At 48.2% G+C, this 19517-nt stretch overlaps 1 protein-coding gene across 2 annotated transcripts in view; it reads left to right on the top strand.

Annotated features, from left to right (window-relative positions):
- The window catches only part of LPIN1 (lipin 1), a 157852-nt gene extending 141405 nt beyond the window's left edge, over positions 1 to 16447 (top strand). For both annotated transcript variants that reach the window (XM_036748762.1, XM_036748763.1), the window contains 6 exons: positions 4074 to 4222; positions 4569 to 4655; positions 7205 to 7357; positions 9771 to 9885; positions 10341 to 10444; positions 13400 to 16447. In XM_036748762.1, coding sequence (XP_036604657.1) covers positions 4074 to 4222; positions 4569 to 4655; positions 7205 to 7357; positions 9771 to 9885; positions 10341 to 10444; positions 13400 to 13568 — 777 coding nt within the window. In that variant the 3' untranslated portion in view covers positions 13569 to 16447. The remainder of the gene's footprint in view (positions 1 to 4073; positions 4223 to 4568; positions 4656 to 7204; positions 7358 to 9770; positions 9886 to 10340; positions 10445 to 13399) is intronic.
- The last annotated feature ends 3070 nt before the right edge of the window (positions 16448 to 19517 follow it).

The raw sequence follows: 19517 nt of genomic DNA, 5'->3' as shown, positions 1-19517 counted from the left end.
GGCAAACTGTTTGTTAAATGGCACTTGTAATCATGGTTCTCTCTAAGGTGGGCACAAATTAACATTCCTTCCTCTTTTTTTAACGTTCACCTGCGCAACAGCGTTTTCTAAGCACCCGTAGTGATGTTCATAGGGAAGCGTCCCTTGCTTACCTGGGTGAGAAACTTGTTTGATCTTTTCCCCTTTCCATCCTCCCTTGTCCTCCCTGCCTCTCTCCTCGGGGTAGCTCCTGGCTTGGATTGGTCCAGTTGTAGTTGGGGCATCTCATTATGCCAGGCACATAGGCTGCCGTTGGCTGAGCCCAGGTGTCTGCGGGGGGTGGGGGGCCCTTTGGGAAGGGCTGTTCTCTCACTGCCCGCCCTGGGGCATCGGTACTTCGAGTATTTCAGAGTATTTCAGACTGCTCGGTCACATCCTCCTAGGATGCTTGGAGTGGGAGGGGATTGTTTCCTCTGGCCAATTGATGGGGGCACTTTTTGTCTTGGCAACTGTGGGTCAAGGTTCAGAGGAGGCACAAGGGTCATTGTTTTCCACCCACCCCACTCTTCTGGTCCCTTCACCAAACCATGGAGTGGAGTGGCTGAAAGGCTGCCCTTACTTGCTTCCTTTCCTCCTCCTCCCCTTCCCCCCCCACCTCTCCCTTTCCCCCTCCTCCCCCCCCCCCAACCTCCCTTCCAAAGCAGGCTTTCCAATAGGTGCCAAATAACTCTGAGCTCGATAGTTCACTTAAAAATCAGTGAATCAGTGAAATGTGTTATGGAATTTTTAAGCCTAATGGTAAAAAGTTGTCAGGCTTGACCTTTGGTATGGTTTATATTTGGTTAGGGAAGAGATGGCAGCACACTTAGCACCCTCATCCCATCTAAGTAGGCCCTTTTCAATATAAATAGCCTGCTTTCTCCCCTTCTTAGTTCTTGCTTGATTGTGTCAGAGTCTATTGTCTCCTGAAAGATGGAGGTGCAAAACAGGCAAAGGGTGGGAGGGGAAAGGGCTGTTTCAAAGACTCCTGGGATAATTGATGGTAGGTGTTCTGCTAAAATGAAAGTGTCCTAGATGTTCTCAAGAACAGCCGTAACACCAGCTCTCAGTTTCTTCCTTAAGAATCTTGGGCTGGGCTATTTACAGGAGTTAAATCAGCAACTAGATATTAAGATATTTGTTACATGTCCAGGACTCTTGGGGATACAGAAATAGAAAATAATCCCTTGCTTCAAGAAGTTAAGATTCTAGGCAGTAGAGACAAGACAATGATTGTACCAACAATGAGATGGATAAAAGACAGTCTATAATCCAGTGCTAAGTAGTTAGGTAGGGAACAATGTCACATTTTAAAACAGGGCCAGGGCATGACTTTGAATGAGTCATTTAACTTACCCAGACTTCAGTTTCTTATCCGAATAATATGGGAGTTGTAGCTGATGATCTAAATCTCTGATCCCATGATGGGAATGACAGTTTAGGAAGGTTGGCTCATTAAGCCGTGTGCAGGATGAATTGGAGAAAAAGAGGTGGGAGAAAAAACTGGCCTGGAGACTAGTGAGGAGAGAGCTTTACTTTTGTCTGTAATGGAGAATGGTTCAAGCATCTGCTTCTGGTGGGACTTCTGTGTTCTTTGTTATATTCTCAAGGCATCCAGATTAGCTAGCCTCTGAGGTACCTACTAATTCTGAAGTTCTGTGAAGTAAGTGTCGGAGGCCAGATGATGTCAAATATAGGATGAGCAAAAATAAAAACCTGAGATCTGCTTCCTACTCAAATGGTTAGTGACTTATGCATGATTTGGACTGAGGTTGTCCAGTACTTAATGTGACTAAGTGACTGATTCCAAAAAAAAAGCCCCAAACCCCAAAAACCAGAAGGTCATTAAGGCAGAGAACTGGTTGTTAATTTATTTGAATCCCACCTCTGCTTGCATCTATTTTGTATCTAAATAATTATAAATTATGCCCAGCATGCCTGTCAGGCTATCACAGTTAGATTTCCATGTTTCTTCATCGTCTTCACAAAGTATTTTGTCTCCATGTCTTGTCATAGCCTGGGGCCTCGGCAGGTTGTGTGGCCCTGGAAGTCTGAATGATCTGAGTTCAGATCCTGATTCGGCTGGCTGCCAGCTGTGTTGCCCCCAATTACTGATCTGTGGAATGAGGGTCATGATCTTTCCACAACTGCCTGCCTTACTGAGGCTTTGTAAGAAGGGGGCATCTCGTAAAGCTTCAGGGGGTGAAGAAGTTTTCTTCTTTTCAGAAGGAAGGTAGTCCTGTGCTTTCACTGGTGTTCCCAGGGACCACAAAAACCTTCCTTGTACCCCTTTCCCACACACAGCCCCCCCAAAAGGTTTGTTTGGAAGGAGACAGCCTGGCTTTCCAGGCTCCTCTAGGGCTTGCCTTTGCAGTAAGCCAGGCCTGCCTCCTCGAGGGTGATGGGCAGTTAAGGAATGGGAACAGATTACCCCCACTTAGTGTCCCTCGAGTGCTCAGACCAGGGCCCTGGGCCTCTGAGGAGCCTTCGAGCAGGACAGTGTCCATCAGTCTATAACTCAAATGCACTGAGACCCTCCTCAAGGGCTGTGGGCTGTTGGAACACGTGTGTGTGTGTGTGTGTGTGTGTGTGTGTAAATGGCCTAGCTGAGAGGTGTGACAGGCCTTGGGAAATGACTGTTTTTTTGCTGTTGGGGCCACAATGTTAATTACCTCTAATGAAGTGACTTTGGGAAACCCATGCTTCCCCACCTCGTGAAGGAGCTCATTTGTCTCTGGATGTGATGCCCCTCTCCACCGAGGCAGGGAAAGACACAATGGGTCCCCAGCCCTGGCATCCAAGAACCTTGCTCTGAAAGGTGTGGCTTAATGTTCAAAGCTTTTTCTTTGGCCTTTGCATGGGGGGTGCTTTGTCTTTGCTCACTAATTGGTCATACTTGGTCCAGCACTTCTGAGGTCTTGGAAGGGTGGGGCAGGAAGCCTCCAGAGAGGGCCTGGTCTTGGTGGCCAGGAGGCCAGTTCAAGGCTGGCACTCCCATTTTTTCACCTCTGACCCTTATCACCTTTTCAAAATTGGCCCATTCTCTTTCTCCTTAGTCTCTGATCTAGAACAGAAGCCCCCTGCTCATGAAACATGTCTGCCCTCGAGCTTTTTCTCTTGAAATCGGCTTGCCACCGTCATCGTCATCCTCCTCTCCTATATCTCTTCCTCATTTCCTGCTTTCTGATTTCTGTTGAGGGCACCCCTATCCTTCCAGGCACCTGGGCTCCACAACCTCAGAGTCACCTTGGGCCCTTCCCCTCCCCCTCGTCTCCGTGGCCTCCCTGTCTCTATCTCCTCCTCACTGGGCGTCTTCAGGCAGAGGCTGGAAGGCCCCCTTTGGGGCAGTTGTAGGTGGGGATTATTTTCCAGTTATTAGGGTACTCAGCCATCGAGGTCCCTTCTGATGCTGACATCCTCCAATTATGCTAAGGTCTACCCTTTCCTCCTCTGAATCTCCTAATTGAATAGAATAGACTTCAGTCAGGAAGACCCGAGTTCAAATCCTAATTAGTTAGCTGTGTGGCCCTCGGCAAGCCCATGTAAGTTTTGTGGGCCTCAGTTTCTGCAAAATGCATTGGAGTCAGTGGTCTCTTTCATCTCTAATCTGGTGGTTGAGGAGCATGGAAGCTTCCTCAGGCAGGGATGGTTTCATTTCTATGATAGCTAATGTTTACATATTGCTTTCAGGTTTGTAGATCACTATATGCAACGGCCCTATGTTTGAATCTTGCCTCTAGACCTTTTTTTAAAGTAAATTTCATTGTGACCTTTCACTGCACCTGCGTTTCCTAATGTATCCCTCCTCTTCCTCCTCCCAGAGAGCTCTCCTTATTATAAAGAATAAGGTAGGTGGTGTATGAGGAAACTGAGGCAGGCAGAAGTTAAGGAATTTGCCAAGGATCACAGAGCTCCTAAGCACCTAAGACAGGCTTTGAATGTGGGTCTCCTGACTCTGTGTCTAACATTCTTAGCTCAGGGTCTGGCGCACAGTAGGCCCTTATTAAATGCTTGTGGGACGATTGTTTGATAACCACGCCCCTGGTGTTTTTCAGAAAAGCTTAAAGTTAAAGAACGGCCCCAACGATGTGGTTTTCAGCGTCACAACCCAGTACCAGGGCACCTGCCGCTGTGAAGGCACCATCTACCTCTGGGACTGGGATGACAAAGTGATCATTTCTGACATTGATGGAACCATCACACGGTATGTCCACTAAATGATGCGCTTGTCTCCCTGAGGTAGGGGCCCAGGGGCAGCCCTTCTTGCTCTGTGTATCTGGTGACTTGGCCCAGTGATTTCTTGAAGGAGCCCTATTCAAAGATGCTTGAACAGTCTTGCTGCTACCTGCTCCTACCTGCTTGTAGCAGGGTGTATATTTGATCACTTTAACCTTATGGCCAGAAGGAGAACTGCTTGGGTGAGTAAGGGGATGAGATGTTGGTTACCTGTGCTTGAGGGTAGGAACGCTTTCCAGGGCAATTGAGCATTGGACATCCCCTCTTTCTCATTTCACCTCTTCCTTGACTCTCTCGTTCCTCTCTTCCCGTAGATCTGACACGTTAGGGCATATTTTGCCCACGCTTGGCAAGGATTGGACCCACCAAGGGATTGCAAAACTGTATCATAAAGTCAGCCAGTAAGTGTTGAAGAGTTGGTTCTTTTCCCCTTACCCTTCCTTGGTGTCAGCATGCCTGCATAGCTAATGCTCTCTGTGTGATGTCTCTCTTTAAAAAAAAATTAAAATGTTTTTTTCAGTTAATAGTCATTTATTTTCTCTCCCACAATGAAAAAGAAAAACAAAACAAAACAGAAAAAACCCTTGTCATAAATATGCACAGTCAAACAAAACAGATTCCCACCTTGCGTATATAACCACAGTGAGGGGGCAGGTCAGCCTGCTTCGTCAGGGCTCTCCTGGAGTGACACTCGGCCGTGGCCTCCTAGGAGTCTTGTTCTCTCCGAGTTGTTTGTCCTCACAGTGCACTTGTGACTGCACGTGTTGTTCTGGCTCTGCTCCGTCGGCCCATACAAGTCTTCCCAGCTTTTCTGAAGCCATCCCCTTGGTCATTTCTGACACTACACTAATACCTGTTATGTTCGTATGCTGCAGTTTGTTCAGCGCTTTCCCAGGTGATGGGCACCTACTCAGTTTCCGATTTTTTTTGCCACGACAAAAAGAGCTGCTATCTAATGCAATCCGATACGTGCTACGCGCTGGGGATACAGTTAATAAAATATATATACGTGTGTATATACATACACATATACGTATATATGTGTGTGTATGTGTGTGTGTGTATAAGATGTATATATATGTCTTTTTTATGGAGAGAGCCTACTAAGTGCCAAGGAGCATAGAATACAAAACAATTCCTGCCCCCCCCCAACCCCCCAGGAGTTTGTATTCTGCTGGGGTTGGGGAGGGGTATGGCATATAAATGGAGGAGCCCATACATGATAATTGGGGGAGGAGGGGCATTAACCACTAGAGGGACCAGGAGTCTTGTGGAGCTGAATTTTGAAGGACATTCAAGATTCAAAGGAACGGCCCCTCTCGGGGCCCAGCAGCTGGCCTGTGAGAAGGATTCCAAGATGTTTTTAACATGTGTGCTGAGCGACTGAATGAATGAGAACCCAATAATGAACACCAAGTCACCAGGAAGGAGCAGCTTCCGTGTGAAATCCACACAGAAGTGCCCATGGCCTCCCGAGAGGTTGGATGAACAAAGTCTGAAACGTCAGGGAAGGGGACAGCTCTCGAGGATGATACATCCTCTCCTGGATGGGAAATGAAGACAGAAAGGTCTCGTGTGGGTTCAGCAGCTATTTTAGGCTGAAGGTGGCTATCGGATGACTTCTCCCAAGTCCCTTGGAGTTGATTGGCGCATCTCCTGAATGCCTCTGAGAGCACTGTTCTGATCAGGACGCAGACAGCCGCCCCTGAGTCTCTGTCTCCTTCCTGAGCAGATGAGCTCACTGTCCCCAGCATTTTTTACATTTTTTATAGTTTTTCAGCAGTGGGTTTTGGTAGTTAGAGATATAAGCGAAGGTTTGTTCTTGGGCACAGTGCCAGGCACCCAGTAGGTGCTTAGGAAATATCTGTTGATTGAATGATTGATGGGTGGGTGGAGGTCTCAAAGAGGTCATTTTAGGCTTGGAGTTCTGAAAAACTTCCTAAGAAGGAGGTGGTGAGTTCCCCATCACTAGCCAGCTTCAAGGGGATGCTAGGTGAGCACTTGATGGGAATGCTGCCTTTTGAGTGTGGGTCAGACTGTTCCTTCTTGTTGGGAAGGATTCTTAGGTTCTCTGATGAATCTCTTCCCCACCCTCTCTTGGCCGTGCCTGGCTCACCCTTCCCATTCTGTCTGGGGGCATGCCTTTCCTTCTGTGCTCTTGTGATAGGGCTTTCTGCCCTGATTCCTAAGTCTTCACAGTGGTTGGGGCTCTGCTGAAATGCCTTTCTCTGCCGTCTGGCCTGACGCTGTGCACAGATTGGTTCCTAATCGTGTTTGGGGATAGGCCTCAGCCATTCTTGGCATGTCAGACCTAGGAGGGGTCTTGGAATGGAGAGCAGCCTCAGTTTTGTCACTATGGGGATGATAATGGCCCCTGCTTCCTAGGGATGTTGTGAGGATCACCTGAGATGTGGGGGGCGCTTTGAGAACTAACTGTAAAATGCTCTGTAAGCCCTCAGTGTTAGGATTCTGAGCTGGGAAGGTTCTTGGACAAAGATGGTTAGGGTCTATCAGGGAGCTAGCTGGAACTGGCTCAGGTGAGAGCTGATTGTTAAATTTCCAGTGTGAGCATTTAGACCTTAGGAATTGGCAGATGCTGTGGATCAAAGGGCTACCTTATTAAAGTTTGGCTGCTCTCCAGACTTGAGAAAACATTAATAATGGTGACCCCCAGGAGGGGCTGGGCCTGATCCAGGCTTTGTTTCTCACCCATTCCCCCACGGCTGTGTTCACAGTAGGTGCTTATATATGTTTGTTGATAATCTCTGTGCTTTCTGGAGATTTTGTGAAGAAACCTTCTCTCTGCCCCCGTCCCTTCCCCTTTGAATTAGCCCAGGAGAGGGGACTGGACTCCCAGTGTGAGTGTGAGCTGAACCGTGGTGGCCATCCTGGGTGGGGCTGGGGGATCATGAAAGGTGACCATCTGGTTCCCGCTCTCTCCCTACTGCAGAAACGGCTACAAGTTCCTCTACTGCTCAGCGAGGGCTATCGGGATGGCTGACATGACGAGGGGCTACCTTCACTGGGTGAACGAGCGGGGGACCGTGCTGCCCCAGGGCCCGCTGCTGCTCAGTCCCAGCAGCCTGTTCTCTGCCTTGCACAGGTAGGAAGGAGCCCCCGCCTGGCGCGCTCTGTGACTTAGGGACAGGCCCCTGGTGCAATCAAGGCCTCCCTGGACAAGGCCCTAGGAGGGTGTGAGAACTACGACCAGGAATCTGAGGAGGGGGGATGGAGGAGGGGGCTTGAGCGCCAAGCCCTGGCCTCCCAGCGCCTCTTCTAGCTCTAATTGCCTGCACAACCTGGGGGGAGAACCATAGGGGCTCAGTTTCCCTGTCTGTAGAATGAGGGGCTTGGAGTCTTTAATGTCCTTGCAGATAGAAGGCTGCGATCGTGAGTTCTGGGGGCAGATTTCAGTTAAGTCAGGGGAATGCTGGCCCCGGGATAAGAAGAGCTGGGCTTGAATCCTGGCTCTGGGCCTCAGTTTTCTCCATCTGTAAAGTGAAGTCATGCTAGCAGAAACCTGAAGCCCCTTCCAGCTCTGGTTGGGCTGCTCTAGGGGGTCTTGGGCTCTGCTCCCAAGGCTGGCATGGCCTCCAAGCTGCCTTCTGTCCATGGCTGGGAGAGCTACATGATGATTGTCTTTTAAAGGGGGACCGTACCTTTCATGCCCCTCAGAGGTCTGGGGGACCCAGGCAGCCAGAGCTGAAAAAGAATCTCCCATTGTCATAGAGCTAAAAAATTGCCCTTGAGACCTCTGTGGTGCTCCTGGCCTTCTCTGGGCAAAGCTGCCTTGGCTCTGATGGAATGCTGAGGGGCCTGGGGGCTCCTGCTCTGGTCCAGGCCTAGGATCTGTTCCTGAGAAGAGCTGGCTCTCCGTGGCTCTACCTGGTCCCCGCCTCCCGCCCCAGCTGCAAAGAAATGGCCTTGTCTGTCTCTCCCTTTCCTCCTCCCACCCTCCCATCCCCAGGGGACAGCAGGGATGGCCCTTCCTTGGGCTTTTGCCACTGTTCATTGCTCCAGTGGTAGAGCCCAAATGACGAGGATGTGCTTCCAGGGGAGAAGAAGCTTCCTGCGGATCTGGCCATCTCTCAGGTCCAAGAGCCGTCGTGGCTGGCAAACTGAATGAGAAATCCAGATCTCATCAGTGAGATTGGCTGCAGCCTTCTGTGGACAGTTTGCAAGGAGTTCTTCCACTTAGAGATCCCATGAGACGAGGTGCTCTGTGTCCTCCCTCCTCATCCTAAGGGATGCTTGACATAGCCCCATGAGGCTTGCAGAGTAGGGCCGCGAGGGCCCAAGGAGTTAGGCTCAATAGCCCCCATTTCACAGATTGGGAGACTTGAGACTCAGAGGTGCCAGATCTGAGCTCAGTCTTCCTGACTCCAGCTCCAGCAGTGGCCAACATGCCTCTTTCGCCTCATGAAATATCTTTAAAAAATTTTTTTTCCAGATTTTTAAAAAAAATTTAGTGTATTGAGCTTGTTCAGAAATATAATGAATCAGATTCTTCCAGCAGGAAGACTAAGGTATTATCTATTTGGGTATTTTTTCACTTTGTAGGATTTTATTTAAAAAATACTTTAATTGAGTAAGTATATATATATACATATATGTATGTATGTATTTGTTATTTTTTTAAATCATCTTCATTTCCCCAGAGCTCCTTCCTCCCCTCCCAACCGCATAAGCCTTCCTTTGTCTGGAAGGAGAGGGTCTGTTCTTGTTACTTCCTCGGTCTGGGGACTTCCCATTGGAGGGTGCTTCCTCCGGTAATACAGGCTAGTAGGGACCCTTGAGAGGTGACATGACTTAGCTTGGTCACTCGACTAATATACCTCAGGACTTGAACCCAGCTTTTCCTGGCCCTGAGCCCGCTCTCTATCCACCAGGCCACGCTGTCTCTAACAAACAGTTACCAAGAAAGGATAATTGATTCAGCTAAACCAACTAATATCAGTAACTTCTGACTGTATAGATAGCATTCCGCACCATAACCCTCCACCTCCACCAAAGCTCCTTAACACCTGAGTTGTAGAGGAAACTGGGGCTGTCTTGGAAGGATTGGAAACTCCCCGAGGGCAGGCGCTGTCTCTTGCTTCTTTTTATATCCCTGGCACTTAGCACGGTGCCTAGCACACAGTAGGTGCTTAATAGGTGTTTATTGAATTAATGGGTGGTAAGCTCCCCGTCATTGGAGGTCTTGGGTCAGAGGCTGATTAACAACTCACTGGGTCTGCATTAGAGAGGGTCAGATGAGGATGGCCCCTATGTGCCCTGACCTCCTGTTAGATGATAATCTCAGTGAGGGCAGGAGGTCTTTGCACCCCCAGAGCCAAGCCCAGGGTCCCGTGCATAGAAAACGCTTCATCACCCTTTGTTGCTGTTGAAGGCTGTTCCCTCTGTGTGGCCCAGAGCTTGTCCAGACCACACACATCCATCAGGACGCTGGTTTCTCAGCGAGTGGCCAATCATCATTTAGGAACGGTTGTATCTTCATTATGATTTTCTCTTCACAGAGAGGTCATCGAAAAGAAGCCTGAAAAATTTAAAGTTCAGTGTTTGACGGACATAAAAAACCTGTTTCTTCCTAACACGGATCCCTTTTATGCTGCCTTTGGAAACCGGCCTGCGGTAAGCACCCACGGTCACATAGAGTGGCTGTTATGACGACGACTGTCTTCTTGGGAAGGGCTTAGAGCTGGGAGCGACCTTAGCGGCCAGGGGGAGCTTGGCCATGGGCAGTAAGTGTCCGAGCTAGGATTTGAATCCAGGGCTCTGCAGAATATTTTTCTGTATCAACATCTCAGTGAGAGGGACCTGGAAGAGATGGATGAGTGGGAGCTGGAAAAGGTGGGGCCAGGCTCAGGAAAGTGGCAGATAATTCCCAGAATGATTTCAGCCAGGGTGGCGGTCAGGCGAATCATTTTGTGCCGTCTTCAGGTGGGGAGCTCCCTGACAGTATGCCCTGCCTTTAGCATGGGGCCTGGCACACAGTAGGTGCTTAGTAAATGTTGGTTGACTGACCCACAGTGGAGTTTACTTCCTTGTCTAATGGGATTTTCTTTGACCTGGAACTCATGGTTTAGGATGTATACTCTTACAAGCAAGTGGGCGTGACCTTGAATCGAATATTTACCGTCAACCCCAAAGGAGAACTAGTGCAAGAACATGCCAAGACCAACATCTCATCGTAAGTATCGCTTCCTGTCTGTTCTCTGGCAGGATGTTGTTGGGGGGACTCTGGGGCTCTCTGGTTAGAGCTGCTAACACCGAGTTCTGGGGGAAGAGAATATGGGGCATTTAAACCCACATTCCTGTTATTCTGGTGAATCTGAGATGGAGGATCTGTCCTTCGCCGGAGAGGGAATGTTAGCCCTGGGAGAGAAGGAGAGGCTGAAGCCTAGAACGTCAGCAGGCACTGGGAGGGGCTTCAGGGATCTCTTGACCCATTCTCCTCATTTGGTGGAAGAGTTTGTGGAGGCATCCGGAGGGTTGCTGACCGTGGTCCTGAGATGAGGGAGGGCATGGATGAAGCGGGGAGCCTCCAGAGGAGGGCAGCCAGGATGAAAGGAGGGGTCATTGGCCAGCCTGAACAGCCAGGAGGCCGGTGTCATCGGACTGAAAAGCACATGGAGGACAGTCAGGTGTGAGGCTGCTGGGATGGTAGGAAGGGTCCAGGGTGGGAAGGATTGAAAAGCCCAACAGAGAGTTTTCTGTTTGACCGTGGAGGTCGCAGAGAGCCTTTGGAGGGGGTCCCTGGGGCCCTCCAAGTATTTGAATAGCCCTAAATTTGGGGAAGCTTTTCTTTCTGATGAAGTACAACCTGCCTGGCCTCACTTGCAGCATCTTGCTAGGTCTGCTCTCTGGGGCCGAGCAGAAGTTTAATACGTGACGACGTTATTGCTTCTCTGCTAAGTGTTTCCCAGGTTAAACTGGCTCACCATGGCTGTGCTCCTTACCATGCCCTCCTTCAAATGGGGTGCCCAGAACAACTGCCCAGATGGATAGTACCCCCATCCCCTGATCCCTGCCCTCGAGATGCTTCTGGTCTGGTGTGGGTCATAGGAGGAGGTATGCATCCTAATTGGCTTTATAAGAGGAATGCTGAGGACCACGAGAGTAGATGCTGACCCCCAGGGGATGGGACTTGCTCCTGGCCATGGAGCTAGTGAGTGGCAGACAAGGTGAGGACTGGGCTCTTCCCCCATCCTTCTGGCTTGGGGAGTGTCAGCATCCTCTGGACCATGGCTCCTGCTTCTGGCCTAGCACCCACAGCCCTCATCCGAGTTGCTGGCTCTCATGGAGGAGGCGGCTGGTGGCGATCCCCACCCACTGCCCCCTATAGGGTAGCTGGGTCAGCCTGGCTGAAGCAGTAGGATGCCATGAGGGAGAACCAGGAGGCAGCACGTATGAGGCAGGACAGACCTCTACTCCAGCCTGGGCTGCCATCTCCCCTCAGGCCAGGATCCTGAAACCAAGAGCCTGGGAACAGCAATGCTTCCAGCCCCATGCCCACAGGCACCATCTTGGGAAGCAGCCTGGGGACGGCTCTTGCAGGGGCTGCAGCCGCAGCTGTGGAAGACCCAGAAAGGAAGGTGCCAGCCACCAGAGAAAGCCCTGAGCCACATCCAGTGGGTTAGCAGGAACAGACAGATTTGATCAGTGGAAATGACCCTGAAGGGGTGGCCCGACCATCTGCTTTGCTCCTAAGGACTGTAGGACCTTCTGTCCTACTTGTAGCCAAAATCTTCCCTAGGGGGTATCTACCATTAGAGCAGGAACCCCTGGAGAGCAGGGATTGCCTGGCTTTTCTCTTTGTACCTCAGTGCTTAGCACAGTGCGTTTTACATAGGGAACCTTTGATGTGTACCCATTCATCCATCCATCTGTCCGTTCGTCAATCTGTCCATCCATCCGTCCATCCAGCCATCTGCTCATTTGTTTTCCCTTGCATCCCTGACAAAGAGCACAGTCTTTCTTGATTAGAGAGAGGCCGTGTGGCATCATAGGGATCGGGCTGGCCATGGGTTTGGGAAAACTGGCTTCTGAGTCCTACCTGTGACCTGCGGACTAGGTGACTGTGGACAAGCCACTCCAATTCTGAGCGTGGGGTTATCGAGAGGAAAAATCACAATTGAAGATCTGCCCTGGAGGAAAGAATGTCTGCACTGGAAGTTCCCAATATGAAAGAAATCATGGCACCCGACAGTCCCACACTAAGCTCTCCCCAAAAAGAAAAGAAATGGGGAAAAACCCTACCTTATAAGGTTGCTCTAAGGCATAAATGCATGAAGGATATAAAGCACTTTGGGAACCTTAAAACACGTAGTAAATATCCACTCTCTTGTGAATGGATTTTAGAATAACTCTGTAGTTCCTTCAAGTGTGACCTTGGTGAGTCCCATGCCTTCCTAGGAGTTCTGTTCCTCCATCTGTAAAAGGAGGAGGCCCACCCCCCCCACCCCCCGCCCCGATCTGGAAGGCCCTCCCAGCTTCTGAAGTGCTTGGCGCTGGCAATGACCCGTTCATGATTGGGGTGGAAGATAACAGGGATCCCGGTGTAGCCCTGGCTGATATCTGCACAACTCTTGGTTTCCAATTCATAACATTTTAAATGCTAGCTCTTACTCTTGGGCCACCAGGTGCTATAATCCCCATTTTAGAGATGGGGAAACTGTGCCCAGAGAGGTAGACCCCCTCTGCTGAAGTCTCCTAGCTAAAAAGAGCCAGGGTAGGATTTGAACCCAGATGTCCTTGAGGCCAAGCCCAGCATTCTTGGAACAATAAGCACTACCCCACCCCCAAATATTCCCTGCTGTCAAGGCTGACCTCACCTAACGTTCTCTGATTCTGCGATTGGCTGGGTGGGTCAGTGGATGGAGTGCAGGATTTGGAACCAGGAGGACTGGAGTTCAAATCCAGCCCCAGACTGTGACGAGACGTGTGACCCTGGGCAACTCATTCTTTCATGCCTCTCACTCAGCCTCAGTTTCGTCATCTATAAATGGAGATAAAATAGCACCTCCCTCCCAGGGTCGTTGTGAGGATCCCATAAGAGAATTTGTGTAAAGTGCCCTGTGAGCGTGAGTTGCTTTAGCTGTTCACTGTCACGTGGTGATGACTGACCTGTCTGCTTTCTTTCCAGTTATGTGAGACTCTGTGAGGTGGTTGACCACGTCTTCCCATTACTGAAAAGAAGCCATTCTTCAGACTTCCCTTGTTCGGACACTTTCAGTAACTTCACTTATTGGAGAGAGCCCTTACCCCCTTTTGAAAATCAGGATATCCATTCAGCCTCTGCTAACATGTATTGACAGCCTTGTGACATCGACGCAAAGGACTGGCTAACCCCCGATTAAAGGATAGGCTTTGTCAAGAGTTCATTTGGAACTTGGGGCACTGTATTCATTTGCTTAAAAAAAATTAGAAATATTTTATTCCTTCTCCACCCTCCCAACTCCTCCAACTTTGCCTTGAAACAACATTTCTAAGTAACTTATGAAAGGTCTGTTTTAAGAGTTGGGGGATTGTTGCTTCATTCACCGTGTAGAAAGGATTCCTTGTTGGTTGGCCCCGGCCTGGGACAAGGGCACAATGTAATAGCCTGCCATGGCCAGTATTGATCTTTGTACCATGCAGGCTCACAAAACCAAAGTGTGACTTGCTGGAAGGTTTGTTGCTGTTTTTTGTTTTTGTTTGGATGCAGACCCTTGATATTATTCAGCAAAGTCAAAAGTGCACAGTGCCTGTGAAAAGTGGGCAAAACATTTCAGAGCAGCATGGATTCCATGCGACTTATTTCTGAGCCAAAAGAGATCTTACCACTTTGGAAGAGTGGTGCCAGAGGGAAGAGACCTCTTCTAAGGGAGTCTTACCCTGACTGCTTGGAAAGGGCATTTGCTTCAGGAAGTTCTCTGTTGTATTTTTGTTTTCTCTGGGGCTGAATTTTGATTGTCTTTTCACATGGTTCTAATCTCTGGGTGTCAGTGAAAAGTTCTTTATGCTTGTATTCTGTGAAAGATACCTTGATTCCTATGTATCTACAATGCTAAGCTGTACTTGGCATATTTATTTTTTTCCCCCTGCCCCCATGCTCCACCTTCGCTGGAAACCACCCACTTTTGGGAAGTTTCCATCCTAGTGCGGTGGAGCCCAGGCTCTTTTTGGAATGTGTCTGTAGTGGGTGCCCATGCCCTCCGAATGTCATGAGACACATATCTGCCTTGGGGGCTGTGGTTCTCAGGCCATTGTCATGGCTCATTTTACATGTAATTGCCATGTGCAATACTCCCCTTGTTACCATCATTTTGTTCAGCACATAGGGTAACCGAGACTCTTGGGAAAAGGGCCGGTGCCAACAACGTGGCCTTGAACTGAACAGATGCCAAAAGGTGATGTTCATTTTCTCGACACTGTTAAAGGAAACCTGCTTTGTTGGAAATCGTTGGAAAAGAACATTAAACTGGGTTCTTCGTAGGTGTGCTTGATGGCGTCTCCTACTCATTGTATTCATGTGTAAACATGCTGGCTTGATTCTTTCTGTAGTCGGTTGGATGGTGAGCATCCTGAACTCATCAGTAATAATAATCTTTTTTTAAAAAAAGAAATAGCCACTCAGCCATTGTCCAGTTCTCCATCCAAAGAGCCATAGCCTCTAGAATTTCACAGCAACACACCTTGTCTTAAACCCTTCCCCTCCTCCTCAATTAGGGGCCCCATGGATGAATCCTTGGTTAAAATCAGATCCCATTTCAGATCTGGGTTTCTTTGATCATGGTGGGGAGGTGGCTATTCCTGCTCAACACCTGGATTCATCCAGTTGGCTCACAGGGAAGAGATTTTGGGAAGTGGAAGCCTGTCTTGGTGATGAGACAGCTTCCTATTTTTGAGGACATATTTTTTCAAAGAGAGTTTTACTTGGATAGCTGGGAATGCTTTCCTACTTCAATTGCACTATTAGAGAGAAACCTGGGGATGGTTTAATGAAGTCTTTATTCTTTCTGTGAAAGAAAGTCCATAGATACTCCTTCACTCTGGTGATTTCTCTCCCAGAAAGAGCCCTTTCTCTACCGTGAGTGGTTTGTATAGACACCCAGGTCCATACGAACATCAAGGTGTCTGCATTTGTTATATTTACCAAATGCACAAACACTTCAACCCCTGAATGCCTGGTTCTCCATTAGCCCTCGTTGGGCTTCTAAGACCTTTGGAAGGGCGCCCAGGCTTCTGGACCCTGGGGTGGGGGGGAGAAGTTTCAAGGGCAGGTAATGACCTGTCCAACCTTGGGGGCAAGAAGAGTTCATCCCAGCTCCTTCAGGCCTTACCCCCAAGAGTCAGGGTTCAACCTGTATCACCCCCCTCCCTCCCACCATTTAGAGTGGCATTCAAGGGCATGGTACTTTGCGCAGTCCACGTGTATGTGGCATATTGCCCTTGCCAACTAGGGAGGCTGTCTCTGTGATTAATATGGGAGGTTTTTTGTGTTTAAGGTAAGGACTTGGGCACTTAGGAAAATAATTATAATGATCGATAATGCTCGAGTTATATCGCTACTTTAGAAAATGAGAACGTGTATATTCTATACATATGTGTTACCATATGTAACAAGTCTGTTATACACATTGTATAACATAGGCTCTTGTGTATACATGCATATGCACACATGTAGATGTGAATGGTAAATGCATGCATGTCATATGGTGGGCCCATACATGTCACACATCCACACACATCTGTACACATACATACATACATACATGTATGTGTATATAGCCCACATGTGAATGTATGTTTCAGTGTATGTCCATGCCTGTCAGTAGGTAAAATGGTGGTGACTCTGACAGTATCCTGCCATGGTGGATTTGAAGGAGTATTTCCACATCACCCCAAGGAACGTGGTTTTCTGATCTGAAATACAAAGTCAAGAAAACAATCATTGACGATGAGGAAGAATACAGCACTCACTATGTTAACAATACCCGTTCCGTTGGCGTGAAGTGATTCCATCTTCCAGAGAGATGCGTCTTCCCCTCTGGGGCCCCGGCGCCCCATGCCCAGATCTATGTATGTCCAATATTTGCACTGTGTGTCTGCGGTGGTGCGGCAATAAACCAAATCATTGTCATACTTTGTTTTGTTGTGCTGGATGCAAATTCAGAAAACTTATTTACAATAAATAAGACTGATGGAGGAAGCTGTTGGGGTTCAAGTCTGTTGGATTTTTAAACCATTTGTGAATGGTTCTTGGTGATTTTCCCAGTGGCAGTGTGGCTTGGTGCTTAGAGACCTGCCCTGAAGCCGGAAAGACTTGGGTTTGAGTCTTTCCTCTAAAATATACAGACTGTAGGGATTTTCCTCTAGGAACCCAGGAATTCCCTATACCCTAATGTTATCATGCTCTATTAGGAGTTTATGTTCTAAAGGCTATTATATTAAGCTTTGAGTCTTCTCCCAGACATCCAATGCCTATGGTATAAGGGAAATCCTTCAGGGGTATATTCTTTCCTGGGTGGGGGTAATTCCTCCATCAGTACTGAGCATGGCCCCTTCTGGACCTTAATAGATGGTGCTTTGTGATTTACTATGGGAAAAAATGTACTTCACTCTCTAAACAATCCATTCCAATTGAGAGAAGCATTTATTAAGCCCCTACTATGTGGGAATTTTTGTCCTAGGTGCTGGTGGATTAATAGAGCTGGTAGAGTGCAGGCAAGCACATTTAATTCAGTTCAAAACCCAGTTTAATATTACATGCTATGTGTCAGGCATTGGGTTATGTGATGAGTGTGCAGAAACAAAACAAAAAGCAGCCCCAGCCCTCAAGTCCTCAGAATTCAGCTGTGGGGCTGCCACCTTCTACATAGGCTTTTCTCCATTCTCCCCAGCTGCTTGTGGCTACCCCTTCCCATGAAAGAAATCAGTCTTGGATTTGGAGGAGCTGGGTTCAAATCCTACCTTTTTAAATGCCAGTGGGTGGTACTGTAGAAGGTACTTAATCCTATTAGTTCTTTCACATCAGAGGATATAAATTTAATGATCCACCTCTTACCACCCCTCCCCCCCCCCATGATAGTTATCTCCCTTTAGTCTGAGGGTAATACAGGAGGGCTCAGGTCAATGTGGTTCCTTTCTGTTTTTTTTTTTTGCAGGGGGGAAGGCAGGACAATTGGGGTTAAGTGACTTGTCCAAGGTCACACAGCTAGTAAGTATGTCAAGTGTCTGAGGCCAGATTTGAACTCAGGTCCTCTTGACTTCGGGGCACTGCACCACCTAGCTGTCCCTCCTTTCTGTTTTATGGCATTTATATCAGACTCAGAATAGCTCAGAGAGCCCCCAGTTAGGAAAATTCTTAGCATTCATATAGAAATTTCTCTACACTGAAAATTTTTGTGTATTTCCAGCTAGTCCTTGGTCCCTCTCTATGAGACAAAACCAGGATACTTTCTTTAGGTAAAAGAAGGAAGCAGCATATGTTAACAATGACTTACTGGATAGGCATAGGGAGGGGAAGTTGGTGAAAGAACAGGCCTTATGGGAGGAACTTCTCTCTGTCCTTTTAAAGGCGATGACAGCCAGTAACTTGATCTTGAGTCCTATGCTCCTGAGATGTCTGCTGAGATCTGATGGCTCACCTACACCTCTTCCTTCTCTGCTACAGCTCTGCCTTCCTTTCTGCTTCCACTTTTGTTTTTTTTTTTTAGGTTTCTCCTTTTGGCTGTTGTCCATATGCTGCTGATTGCTTCCCAGCTCAGCTCATTAAGTCCCAGGTGGGCTCAGCAATGTCATCCCTCCTCCATTTCTCTCCCTCCCCGTCCCTCTCCTTCTCCCTCTCCCTTTTCCTCTTCCCCTCCCTCCCTCCTCTCTCTCAGCTCCCTGGCATGAGTCACATTCCCCTTCTGCCTCAAAGGTCATGATAATCTAAATTGTTCTCGGGAATGAGTGTATACTTATCACTTATCATTTTGAACTGCTCGTCTCAGTTCCCTAAACCCTATTACAATCAGGTGCTTGCTACCTGTCTGAACTTGGGCATTTGATGTCCTCGAGCCTCAGTTTCCTCATTTGTAAAATGAGCAGTTTGGACAAGACCCTGAGGTCCTTTCTGGTTCTTGGTCTGGGCTTCCTGGGCAATGGACAATGCTGACTCCCAGACAACAGACATACAATTCATCACTAGACCTCTTCTTTTCCAGCCATTTTAAGTGGTCTCCCCCCTCTCAGCTTGTACTGGTCTAGTACAGCCTGAACTCAGGGCTCCTCAGTATGGTGGAGATTCAGAGGTGGACTCAGTGGGTGATTAATGGAGGCCAAAAAGGGAGAGAGAACCAGCCTGGCATGAAGGGTTGAGACATGGCCTGAAAGCTTTGGTTCAAGCTCAGCCTCTGAGCCCTACTGGCCGTGTGACTTCTGAGCACCCCAGACTGACTTGAAGTTGTCTGTCTGCTTTGGCAAAAATTTTTTCCCTGGGAGCCCCCAACACCAGTGAAATAACTCCAGTTTAAAAAAAGGTGGGAGGTGGGACTGGGCCCAGTTTTCTTGACTGTCCTAGTTTTAGGCTGTACATATAACTTAAAGATGCTGCCATCGACTCGCTAGGGTTTTCTTTCAATGCCCATTTTTGGAAAGAGAACCTGAAGATTGGAAGGAAGTCTAATGAAAGTCGCTGGCCACTGGAAGATAGATGGGCCCAGAGCAAAGGTGGGAAGCAGCTCTTTTCTGTAGCAGGGAGACAGGGTTCCGCACCTCAGATTCAATTCAGTTCACCAGCATTTTTTTTTTAATAAAGAAAAAGGTAACAATTGTTCTTTGCTCCTCATCACAGTTAAGTGAGCAGTAGAATTCTTGAAGGCTGGGACTGGCATAATAATAAAAATAAGCATTTATACAGTGCTGTAAGGATTGCAAAGTGCCTTAGGCATACCTCATTGGATCCTCATAGTAACCCTGGGAGGTACATACTGTCATTACATTTTACAGATGAGGAAACTGAGGCCAGGAGAGATTTTTTTTTTCCTCAAGTGACTTGTCCAGGGTCACCAAGCTAGTTAGTGTCTAAGGGAGGATTTGAAATCAGGTTTTCCTGACTCCAACTTCAGCACTATCCACTATAAATATTTATTTGGCAGAACTAAACAGTCTAGTGTCTTGCTTTACCCAGTTGAAAATACAGTTCCTAGAACTCTTAGACTCTTTTCTGATTAGTTAGGTAAACCAAAGCCAAACCTTAACAGCCAGAGGTAGGGCTGACCTGAGTTAACATAGGT

Source organism: Trichosurus vulpecula, chromosome 3, assembly GCF_011100635.1.
Source record: "Trichosurus vulpecula isolate mTriVul1 chromosome 3, mTriVul1.pri, whole genome shotgun sequence".
Classification (NCBI taxonomy): Eukaryota; Metazoa; Chordata; class Mammalia; order Diprotodontia; family Phalangeridae; genus Trichosurus; species Trichosurus vulpecula.
Note: the sequence above shows the minus strand (reverse complement) of the source record. Positions and strands in the feature narration are given on the sequence as shown.